This window comes from Aedes albopictus, unplaced genomic scaffold (genome assembly GCF_035046485.1).
Source record: "Aedes albopictus strain Foshan unplaced genomic scaffold, AalbF5 HiC_scaffold_144, whole genome shotgun sequence".
Lineage (NCBI taxonomy): Eukaryota > Metazoa > Arthropoda > Insecta > Diptera > Culicidae > Aedes > Aedes albopictus.
The window spans coordinates 44,658-57,439 of record NW_026916857.1 but is presented as its reverse complement, the minus strand read 5'-3'; the positions used below and the strand labels follow the sequence as shown (position 1 = coordinate 57,439).

Genomic DNA, 12,782 nt, shown 5'->3' with positions numbered 1-12,782 from the left:
ACGCCATTACGGTTTCGCCTTTCCGTGAAAATAACAATAGATGTTTTTCTCGGATTTACCGAAAGGCAGTCGTCGGCAAAACCATTTGTAGGAAAACCGCTATTATTGAGTTGCCTCAATAGGGTATCTGCTACGAGATTCCACAAAAGTGGTGATAAGACTCCCCCATGGGAGCATCCACAAACACTCAATTTCCTATCGCTGCTAGACGCAATGTCGAGAAGATATATCGGTTTTCGAGCATTTGGTGAACCCAATTGGAAATCATTGGAGATAGGATACCATGACTCCGTGCGGCTACCAATATGGCATCGAAAGGCACGTTGTCAAAGGCACCCTCGATATCTAAGAAAACACTCAATCAAAATTGCTTTTGAGCGAATGCTTTCTCGATATCGTAAACAACCTTGTGTAAAAGAGTCACAGTGGACTTACCAGATTGGTAGGCACGTTGGTTCACATGAAGAGGCACGTTGGCCAGATGAACATCACGAATGTGATGATCCACAATGCGTTCTAAGCATTTCAGAAGAAAAGAGGTCAAACTGATAGGTCTGAAACTCTTTGCTTCTTCAAACGACGCACAACCAACTTTTGGAATAAACTTCACAGTAATATCCCGCCAAAATTTGGGAATATACCAGGGTGGCCACTCAACCGGGAATACCGGGAATCGCAAACAACCGGGAAAAACCGGGAATTCGCTTAGAACAGCAGCCTTCCTTGGTATTGAAAGTCCAGCATAATCTCATCTATGAGAACTATTGTATTTTTTTTTTTTCTAAAATATTACCTATTCTCTTGTGATCCAACTATACCAGGTCATGATTGTTTCTCTATATTTTTTATGGCATACAGATTTCAACTTATTTCTTAAAAATTTCTTTATAAGACATATCCATAAAGTTTTTTTCTGAAATCATTGATTTCTTTTCTAGTTGTTTTGTTTTTATAGTTACACTTTCTTTAAATAATAAAAGGTATAACTGAAAAGCTTAAGATAATGAAATGCACTCTCTAATATTTTGTGTTGCATACTGCCAATTTTTTTTAGACTTTTGTTGATGTTTTCACTCTAAACGATAATAATTTCCAATCTTATAATTAATTATTCTAGTTGAGCTAAGATTAGTTAGGACTGGTAGTACATGTACCACGCACAACATTTCTTGGGCAGGACAGTCAATGTATTGTCCTACCTTACCTATGATTTTTTTTATGATGCTGAAAATCCTTCAGGTGATTTGATCGTCTACAAGAGTTTCATAACGAATTTGTCCATGCACTACACTTGGACATGTTCTCCAGATATTATACCATCAATTATTCAAGTTAGCCTAACATTTCTTTTGGCGTTTATACAAGACGTTCCCCACAGATTTTCCCAGATATTTTTTTTTTTCAAAAATTCCTCGACAAATTTTACTAGGAATTTCTTCAGGGCTTGCTCGAAACATTCTTGAAGTAAGTTTTTCCTAAATTATAATAAGACATTGTTCAAAACCAACCGTTTTTAAAAATGTTCTCTAGAGTTTTTTTTTACGAAATTTTTCAAGGATTTCTGGAAAAAAATTCTAAAAATATGTTCACCCTTCTAAGAATGGCTTTCTTTAGGAGTCATCTCAGTTATTTCATTAGTATTCTGTTAACGAAACCAACAGTGAACAGTAGCAAGTATTCCTACAATAATATACCAGAACAACTTTTAAATCTCAGATTACCTTCACGAATTTCTTCAAAAGATTTTTCAAAAAATCCTCCAGAGATTCCCCATGGATTGCTCCAGATTCTCAAGAAATTTATTAAGTGATGCCTGAACAATTTCATCCCACAAATAATTATGGTAGAGATTTCTTATGGAAATGCCAAATGATAAATTATTTATCATTTGGCATTCCCATAAGAAATCTCTACCATAATTTTAATACAATATTATATGTACAAAGAATCTATGAATATTTCGGTCAGACATTTTTTTCCTTTACTTTTAACTTTTAACTTTTAATTTCCCCCTCTAATACTTGTCCTTTGACAGATATGCGTTTTTTGACTACCACTTGTAGTCTTTCCTAGTTAAGTTATCCACTTTTTCATAAATTAAATTCAGAAAAGCAAGAAAACTGAAAATAGTACTGTCAGAGTTCCTATTTTACCATAGAAATAAGTTTTTATAAAACCGGGAAAAATGTTGAGGAACCTGGAAAAACCGGGAAATAACCGGGAATTTGTTTTAGCAAGTTGAGTGCCCAACCTGATATACCATGTAGGAAAACTACAAACAAGTATTTTTTTTTTCAAAAAATGTTTGAAATAATCAAATCCTTTCTGAAGCAAAATAGGATATATCTCATCTGCTCCAGGAGATTTGAAAGGAGCAAAGCTATTTAGTGCACATTCAATCGATTCTATAGTTACAATACTCAGAGCCGAAGCTAAAGAATCATAACTACCGTACGAGAAAGACGTCAGGTTCATCCAAAGATGTAATATCTACGCATCCGGGGAACTGTGTGCTGATTAAGTATTCTAGAACTTCCTCATCAGAGGAAGTGAAATCGCCATTTGGCAAAGGCATTTCGTTGTTCGTTCACTCGGAAATCCTTACATTTCGCAAGGATTTTGTTTACCCGACTGACTTCACTCAGACTGGAAACATTTGTACAAAGGTTTTTCCAGACGGATCCTCGGCCGGATCGTTCAGCAGACCGGAGAGCTTTCTCCTGTAGACCCTGCGAGCCAACATGAAAGCCTCCGAACCAGCCGAACGTCGACTGTTTCAACTCTTTCAACATTGTTTCCTGAGTTGCGCCAGATCACAGTTCCACCAAGGGGTTCCTCTTGTGATCTTCACAGTGCCGTTCCCAAAGCAAGCCGGACCACAGTCGCCAAGGATGTTGGAACTCGTACATACCAATTTGTGTGGACCCATGAACACCGTCACTCCGGGAGGAGCCCGATATTTTATGACGGTCATAGATGATTTCACCCGCTACTGTACCGTATACTTCCTACGAAAGAAGTCCGAAGCTGCAGAACGCATGGAGGAGTATATTCGGATGACTGAAACCCGTTTCGGAAAAGTTCCTGCCATCGTTCGGTCCGACGGCGGTGGAGAATATAATTCATCAAGGTCAGACGTATTATATCGTCAGAAGGGAATCTTTCCGCAGTACACAGCAGCCTACAGCCCCTAGCGCTCAGCAAAATGGAGTTGCGGAACGTTCATTTCGTTCGGTTGATTCAATCCGCAGATAAAACCGCTCAAAGTTGGCTATCGGATAATTATACCTTTTTCTAGATCCTTTCTAACTACGTGTTAAATAGCTCGATCTTTTCCACATCCGTTCAAGTTGATCAAGTTACAGTGAAAATTTGAGAATATTTAATGCACTCTTCGAAGAGTTACAGCAAGTTGAACATTTTTTTTTTTTGAAAAGTGAAAATTTGGCCTATCCCCATCGTTTTGTCTATCCCCTGTTTCTAGGCAGACCGGGAAATGAAGTTGATGTTAATGATCAACTTCATACGGGGCCGAAAAGCGGTGTAAACATTTCAACTTGTTTTTTTTTCTGAATGTGTGTTCCACTGTAGATTCTAGAGAATCCACATTAATACCAATGACTGCTTAAATTAAGTATTAAAAATAGTAAAATTTTACAAATATGCGCATACAGCTTGATAGCTAGCTCGCGATTGCAGGTTGGTACTATGTCACGGTCGCCATGTTGGTATAAAGCGACGATTGGTTTGTGATACATATGTAATAATTCACAAGGCTCTTTACATCGGTCCGAAGACAATAACTCGACTCTGTATCCAAAAATATGCTGGGGTTTCATACGTCCAAAAGTGTGATTCCGTTTGTGCTTACCTAGGACCTAGGACCGGGTCATAAGGCTTCACTAGGCCGCTGAGTAAGGATATGTACTAGGCAGCCTGCAAAATAACACATTAACCAATTCACTTCCATCAATAGAAGAATGGCCATAGAAAGTGAACAGCGTTTGCTGAAGAGTTGGCCAAAAAAGCAAGTATTTTAAAAGCAGCCTATTCAAACCAATAATTTTAAAATGGAAAACTTTATCTTGCCATATAATAAAAAGAACACCGAAAAAATAAATATCTACACAGTACTTCAAATAGACATAAAATGACAACAAAGTATCTGTGAGGCGTGGGGGTACTTCCAAAGCAATAGATAAATGGATCCCTGATTACTCATGCATTATGCTAACCCACTGTGACTCATTTCCCAGGGCACCCTTTGGTTCAACATTGGCAGCGTTGATTCCTTCGAACGCAACCTGGAAAATGCACAAACCGATATGAACATTGAACCGGTGAATTTCGTTCCGGTCATTTATCGTAGCGAAATAGAAGCTGCTAGTCTTACCGGCCTCTTGCCGACTCTGTTGATCATCGGTTTCCTGATCTACATGATGCGGCGGTCATCGGAAATGATGGGCGGCCGGGGCGGACGTAAAGGCGGTGGCCTGTTCGGTGGAGTGATGCAGTCCACGGCGAAGCTGATCAACGCCAACGAAATCACCGTTGGATTCAAGTGAGTTATAAAAGTTATTATGTATACAATCTAGAATGATGTTGAAAAATTTAAATTGTTCAAAATCTAACAATAAGTCTACCAAGTCATGTTTTTGCAAATTGATTTCGTTTATTTAATTCTACATCTTATGTTTTATTTCAGGGACGTGGCTGGTTGCGAGGAAGCCAAAATCGAAATCATGGAGTTTGTCAACTTCCTGAAGAATCCTCAACAGTACATTGACTTGGGAGCAAAGATCCCAAAAGGTGCTATGCTGACTGGTCCACCCGGTACCGGTAAAACCCTTCTTGCCAAGGCGACGGCCGGTGAAGCCAATGTTCCCTTCATCACCGTGTCGGGATCGGAGTTCTTGGAGATGTTTGTCGGTGTTGGTCCATCCCGTGTGCGGGACATGTTCGCAATGGCTCGAAAGCACGCCCCCTGTATATTGTTCATTGACGAAATTGACGCCGTTGGTCGGAAGCGTGGTGGAAAAAGTTTCGGCGGTCACTCGGAACAGGAGAACACTTTGAACCAACTGCTGGTCGAGATGGACGGTTTCAATACTACAACGAACGTTGTAGTTCTAGCCGCTACCAATCGGGTTGACATTCTGGATAAGGCCCTGTTGCGTCCGGGGCGGTTCGATAGGCAAATTTTCGTGCCCGCACCGGACATCAAAGGTCGTGCCAGTATTTTCAAAGTGCATTTGGGTCCTCTCAAGACTGACTTGAACAAAACGGATTTGGCGAGGAAGATGGCTGCTCTGACGCCGGGATTCACCGGTGCGGACATTGCTAACGTTTGCAATGAGGCCGCTTTGATTGCAGCCCGCGACTTGAACGAATCTATCAATTTGAAACATTTTGAACAAGCAATAGAACGTGTTATTGCCGGTATGGAGAAGAAAACCAACGTCCTCTCACCCGATGAAAAGCGCACCGTTGCCTATCATGAAGCTGGTCACGCCGTATCCGGATGGTTCCTGGAGCATTCAGATCCTCTGTTGAAGGTGTCGATCATTCCGCGAGGAAAAGGTCTTGGCTATGCGCAGTATTTACCAAAGGACCAATATCTACTGACTACTGAACAGCTTTTCGATCGCATGTGCATGACCCTTGGAGGACGCGTTTCGGAGGAACTTTTCTTCGGACGGATTACCACCGGGGCTCAGGATGATCTTAAGAAAATCACCGACAGTGCTTATGCCCAGGTACGTTGTTAACATAAATAATAGCTTTTTGAGGTACTTTATCCGCGTTAACTGTTCCGACAATTTGTTACACTTCGATGTTGACATTCTGGTCTACACTTTGAAGTTCCTACAACATTCTGGCATTGAGCTTCTGAATCGATTTAAAAACAAAATATGGCAACAGATGATATTATCCCTAATACTATCACATTTTTCAAACATTACAGATAACTCGCTTCGGAATGAACAAAAAAGTCGGTCAGGTCAGCTTCGATTCCCAGTCCGGAGATCCAATGTTCACCAAACCCTACTCGGAACAGACGTCTCAGCTCATTGACGAAGAGGTGCGAAAGCTGATTGACAGTGCGTACAAGCGGACAACGGATCTACTGGTCAAGCATAAATCCGACGTGGAGAAGGTTGCCGAGCGGTTGCTGAAGAACGAAATCCTCAGCCGGGACGATATGATTGAACTGCTCGGAAAGAGACCTTTCCCGGAAAAATCCACCTATGAGGAGTTTGTGGAAGGTACGGGCTCTTTCGAGGAAGATACCACTCTTCCGGAAGGATTGTCGAGCTGGAACAAGGAAAAGGCACCCGCAGAGGAGGACGATTCGAGCAGTAAAAAGCCAACTGAAACGACGAAAGCGTAGTGGATAGATTATTGTTGTAGGGCTATTTGAAGCAAACACAAAAGTATATTGGTACCATTCGAGTCGACTTCAATAAATTACAAATTGTTGCTGAATCGATTCTCTTCGTTTATTTCATTCCAAAAGCCTTATCAATCGTCAAATTAATTTTGCATCGATTACTGTTTTCTTGATAAAGTCGTCCCGATAGCAACACAAAAGAATCTGTGGTTAAAAGGTTTTGAGTTCAAAGTTCCTTTGTATTCCGGTTTCATGAACGATGACGGAGGAAAAAAAGGCCTAGTTTCTTGGTCCCAATTATCTAGAGTAGGGCTACCCAACGTTTTTTTTTTGTTTCTGATATTTTCAATCGGTGCGCTCGCAAAAATAGTCATACATATTTACATGGGATATTCTCTGCTATACGCTCGGCGCTGGAGTACATCACATGATTGCTAGCAACTATCAACTTCAATTAATTATTTAATATTTGACATAAAAACATCTTAATTTAAATGTTCAATCATTCAAAAAAAAAAAATATAGGGTTATTCGTTAATTGTTGAACGCTATCCAAATGTTGAACAGTTTCTGAAAATGTTATTATACACTAAGGTCGATTCTTCACACGGGGGATACGTATCGTGTTAAATAGCGAAATAGTGTAGTAGGAGACTGTCAACACTCCACAGGCCCATGAAGCATGGTGGTGTAGAGAAAGATGTTCCAAGACACCCACGAGCTTCCACGAGTAAAGGCTTTAGTACCTACGAGCGTAATCGGTGGATTGTTGTGACATTACTGATATGGTGCAACCTGTAGGATGTCCATGGAGCATGGTTCTGTAGAGATCTACTTTCCAAAGATGATCTAGGTCCTCCAAGAACTTCCACGAGTAAAAACCCTAAAACCTATAAGCCTAATCAAGGATAATCTGCCCCATTCACAAGAAAGGCGACCAAATGTGAGAACTTCAGGGCTATCACTATTTTGAATGCTGCCCAGAGATGGCATTTCACCGCAGCGATTCACTGCGGCGTCAGTTTATCGACCACACTGGGGATAGGAACATTTTTCACCACACCAAAAAGCCAGTTTCTCTTGTTTTGGGTGGTAGGTACACGGAACCGCCAAACTACCCAAAATTGAGTTCTTTTGACGCAATCCCATAGTTCGGCCCAATAAGCCAAATTTGAGTAAATCGATTAAACTCACACTAGGTAAATTGCCTTCACCTCCAGCAAAAACATTTACTTAAGAGAAGGTAAATTCAACCCAAGACCCCCCCCTCATTCAACCCAAATTTGAGTAAACCTGCATTAACCCAAAATTGGCTTATTGGGCTCAAGGACCCCCGTTGGGTAGATGCATCTCTGTTTGTTTTTGACAACATCGGTGAGGGAAAGAGGGAAAACAACCTAATTTTGGGTAACTAGTTTATTCGATATACTCAGCTTTGAGTAAAATCGACCCAAAAATTAGGTAGTTTGATTTCTCCGTGTAGACCAAGACACTGAAAGGCGGCTTGTAGTAATGACAAGCACAACAATGTTTTTAAATTTACCATGGCAAAACATGATCATCGACTCACCAACGCTTCTTGTGTGCGTTTTGTTTCTTCTCACATCAACCGGTTCGATAGCCGAGTGGTAGCGTGCGAGCCTGGTGATGTCAAGGTTCTTGGTTCGAATCCGGTTGCAAACTGAGACTTTTTTTAATTGAAAATCGAGTCCATGGTAAAATTGAAAACATAATTCTGTTGAATTGAAACGAAAATCAGTCTGCACAAATTTAGTGGCGTTGTGTATTTAAATTGACCCTCAGAATAGTAATTTTCACCGCAAGCCGCCGTTCAGTGTGGAACTGATTCCGGTTGTCTCAAATATGGTCTTAGACTATGTTTTTGTCAACTGTTCATCACGTGACATGAAAAGCCGGAAAATGATGTGATTTGAGGCTATTTTCTTGCTAACCGTTCGGCAAATTTTTGAATAAGAGAAGGGCTCCTGTTTAGATGCACAGCGTGAGTGGTGTATTTTCTATTTCTCTTTCCCACACTGAGGATATATGGACATCTCTGATGCTGCCTACATAGTGCTATCCCAGATCATCTTCCGTCGTCTGTCACCTAAAACAAATGAGTTCGTGGGAAGTTATCAAGCCGGCTTCATCGACGGCCGGTCGACAACGGACCAGATCTTCACCGTACGGCAAATCCTCCAGAAATGTCGTGAATACCAGGCCCCAACGCATCACCTGTTCATCGACTTCAAAGCGGCATACGACAGTATCGACAGCGCAGAGCTATGGAGAATCATGAACGAAAACGGCTTTCCTGGGAAGCTGACTAGACTGATTAAAGCAACGATGGACGGTGTGCAAAACTGCGTAAGGGTTTCGGGTGAACTATCTAGTCTAGTTCATTCGAATCTCGCCGGGGACTGCGACAAGGTGATGGACTCTCATGCCTACTCTTCAACATCGCTCTGGAAGGTGTAATGCGACGAGCCGGGCTCAACAGCCAGGGAATGATTTTTACAAAATCCGGACAATTTGTGTGCTTTGTGGAAGACATGCCAGATATTGCCAGAACATTTGGAACGGTGGCAGAGCTGTACACCCGCCTGAAACGCGAAGCAGCAAAGGTCGGACTGGTGGTAAATAGCTCAAAAACAAAGTACATGCTGGTAGGCGGAACCGAAAACGACCGGATCCGTCTGGGTAGTAATGTTACGATAGACGAGGATACTTTCGAGGTGGTATAGGAATTCGTGTACCTACATTGACCATGCTCGAGGAGGACTTGCAAGCACTCGGAGTTTTCGTGCGACGCGTGCTAAGGACGATCTTCGACGGTGTGCAGGAGAACGGTGTGTGACGGAGAAGGATGAACCACGAGCTCGCTGCACTTTACGGCGAACCCAGCATCCAGAAGTTGGCCAAAGCCGGAAGGATACGGTGGGCGGGGCATGTTACATGAATGCCGGACAACAACCCTGCAAAGCTGGTGTTTGCAACTGATCCGGTTGGCACAAGAAGGCGTGGAGCGCAGAGAGCACGATGGGCGGACCAAGTGGAGCGCGACTTGGCGAGCATCGGGCGCGACCGAAGATGGAGAGCGGCAGCCACGAACCGTGTATTATGGAGAAATATTGTTGATTCAGTTTTATCTTGAATTTGATGTAATACTAAATAAATGAATAAATGAATCTACAAGCCTAATCAATGGATTGTTGTTACATTACTGATACGTAGTAACATACTTACCTTACCGATCAGGCTAACGCCGGGGTGGCTTATGCTGTACATAGTAGCCGTCTGCATTCCACTCGGTCCATGGCTGTTTGTCTCCAGTTCCGCACTCTGCGTAGGGTCCGCAGATCGTCCTCCACTTAATCGACGTTGTAACATCCTACAGGTCCATGAACCATTTTTCTGTTAGGAACTAATTTCCAAAAATGTTCTAGGTCCTCCAAAAACTTTCAAGAGCAAACGCCAATGGTTTGTTGATAATCTACAATTGATTTCGCTTATAGACCTTAATGCCTTCACTCGCGGATGTTCTGGGATGCCCTAGAACATACTTGGAAATCTAAACTCTACAGAAATATGTAGGATGTTAAACCGTATTAGTAATGTAACAAAAATCCATTTATTACGTAGATCTTAAATTATTTACTGTAGATCTTAAATTCTTTACTCGCGGAAATTCTTGGAGGATCTGGAACATCTTTAGAAAATAGTTTTCTACAAACCATGCTTCATGGATGTGTAGAACGTTACACCGCATCAGTAATGTAGTTACAATTAATTGATTACGCTCGTAGTAGATTTTCAGCCCTGTACTCGCGAAAGTTCTTGGAGGTCCTAGAATATCTTTGTAAACTACGTCTCTACAGAATTATGCTCCAATGACTTGTAGGATGTTGCACCGTATCAGTGATGTAACAACAATCTATTTATTGCGCTAGTAGATCGTAAAGCGCTGACTTGTGAAAGTCCTTAGATAACCGAAGTTATTGAATAACCTTGAACATATTTAGATTAGTTCTTTACAGAACCTTGATTATAATCAAAGTGAATTCAGATCCAATGATACCTTCCCGGCTTCCCGACTAACAAAGCATTCCTGCAGCATTTGGTGGATTCGGAACGGTATCACTAAGAAAGCGGACCTGGTGTGATGGTTAAAACTCGTGACTCTCACGCCGAGGACCTGGGATCGAATCCCACTCCCGACAAACTCGCAAAATGTAAGTTCTTCCTGCGGAAGGGAAGTAAAGCCTGTATCCGCAATAATCGGGACACAGACATATGGCTGTAACTCTGCAATAGATACATTAAAATTGCTCAAATTTTGCCTGATAATATCTTAAGATGTGTTCATTTCACCTGCAAAATTTCATGTGAATCGGTGTAGTACCTTTTGTTGTAGCAACACTGAAAGGCGGCTTGTAGTAATGACAAGCACAACAATGTTTTTAAATTTACCATGGCAAAACATGATCATCGACTCACCAACGCTTCTTGTGTGCGTTTTGTTTCTTCTCACATCAACCGGTTCGATAGCCGAGTGGTAGCGTGCGAGCCTGGTGATGTCAAGGTTCTTGGTTCGAATCCGGTTGCAAACTGAGACTTTTTTTAATTGAAAATCGAGTCCATGGTAAAATTGAAAACATAATTCTGTTGAATTGAAACGAAAATCAGTCTGCACAAATTTAGTGGCGTTGTGTATTTAAATTGACCCTCAGAATAGTAATTTTCACCGCAAGCCGCCGTTCAGTGAATGAAACAGTAGAACGCGAGCATTTGAATTTTGTACAGCCCCTGGTTTAGCTTGTCAGCGCTGTAACTTTTGAATTTGATAAAGAAAATGACTGAAATTTTGAACACAAACCTCTCAATCTACTTTACTAACATAGGCAAAATTTCAAAAAAATCGATGCACTAACAGCAATTTTATAGTCGAAACATATATTGGGGCTGACCGTGATTTTAGCCCTTCAGACAACCCTTCAGTGAGCACCCCTTATTGTTTCAATTGTATTGTTGAAAGTACCACCAATAATCATCAAATTTTGCAGGCATAATATACACATAATCAACTACTTTCTGTGAAAATTTCATGCAAATTGACAGAGATTTTCAAAAGTTATGAATGGGCAAACATCGCACATAAAAAAACATGTAACATTTTCACTCACACTATCCTTTATCAACACCAGTAACTTTCAATCCAATTGATAAAAGTTGATAAAATTTTGCAAGAAAGTGTCTCTATAAGTATCATAACTGCTCACGAAATTTCATAATTATCTTCACAGAACTTTGAATTGTAGCGGAAAAGAACCATCTAGTATGCGAATGAAAATTTGTGATGATTGTACAAAATCTTTAAAACGTCGTCTGTTTGTTTCTCATCCACAGTTAAAAGTAATGCATCGATTTTTATGAAATTTTGCACAAGTGATAAACATACACCAAAGAGTTCTCAGTTAATTTTTGGCCAATTTTTATTGATTCAGTACAGAGTTACTGCCGTACTTTTGTGTCCCGATTATTGCGGATACAGGCTTTAAAGCCTTGGTCCAGAGATGAATTAGCCTAGGGCTGAAAGTCTCGTTAATACAGATAAAAAAATCAATCGCGAACAAAACTAGAACCGTTCAACAGTTGAGGGGGTTAGCAGCAAAGGGATGTATGTAAGTGACAAAACCCCACTTTCGAGTAAATGAGGTTTAAAGTTTATCACTAATTTTTCTTCCCACAAAATGTATGAAATTTCAAAATCGACCCAATATTATACGATTTAGTTTAATTCTTCTGATAATCATAAAAGTAATCTTTGAAAAGATCCTGAAAGCTAGAAATCTGAAGATTTTTTGATATGCTCAGCTCAGAATCGACAAAATGATCACTTAAGGTACACCGGGGCAAGTTGAAACGGGTGGGCAAGATGAAACAGCGGGTTAACATGATGTTTTCTAAAGATGATAAACAGTTTGATCGCCATAACACATAGTTTTTGATTCAAACCATCTTCTAGCGAAGGATAAATTTCCAAATTGTATTGAAATATATTTCAAAACTTCGTGTTTCATCGTGCCCACCCGTTTCAACTTGCCCCGGTGTACCTTACACCCCTTTAATTCTGGACACTGGACCCTCAGTTAGCGAGAATCATCCAACATTAAGATGAGCTAGCTTGAGGAAGCATTCAACATTTGGGTGATTCTAAAGAATGTGCGGACAAAATGCTTGCTGCAGCCACTGCTTCAATGTCTGAAGCGTATGACGTAGATCTTCAAAAGCCGTTGAAGCCGAGGTTGAAGATTTCCGGTTTACCAGAGAACATTACGGAAAATGAATTAGTGAACAAGTTGAAAGCAGAACGACTTACCTGAGTCAGCTA

General features: G+C 40.9%; 1 protein-coding gene across 1 annotated transcript; it reads left to right on the top strand.

Moving 5' to 3' along the window:
* Positions 1-4,256: 4,256 nt before the first annotated feature.
* Positions 4,257-6,486, top strand: LOC109424157 (AFG3-like protein 2; the record flags this gene model as incomplete). The annotated part of the gene is given in 3 exon segments (XM_062843308.1): positions 4,257-4,561; positions 4,706-5,756; positions 5,966-6,486. Coding segments are annotated over 3 exon segments (1,782 nt in total), but the record flags the coding sequence as incomplete, so codon positions are not given.
* Positions 6,487-12,782: the final 6,296 nt, after the last annotated feature.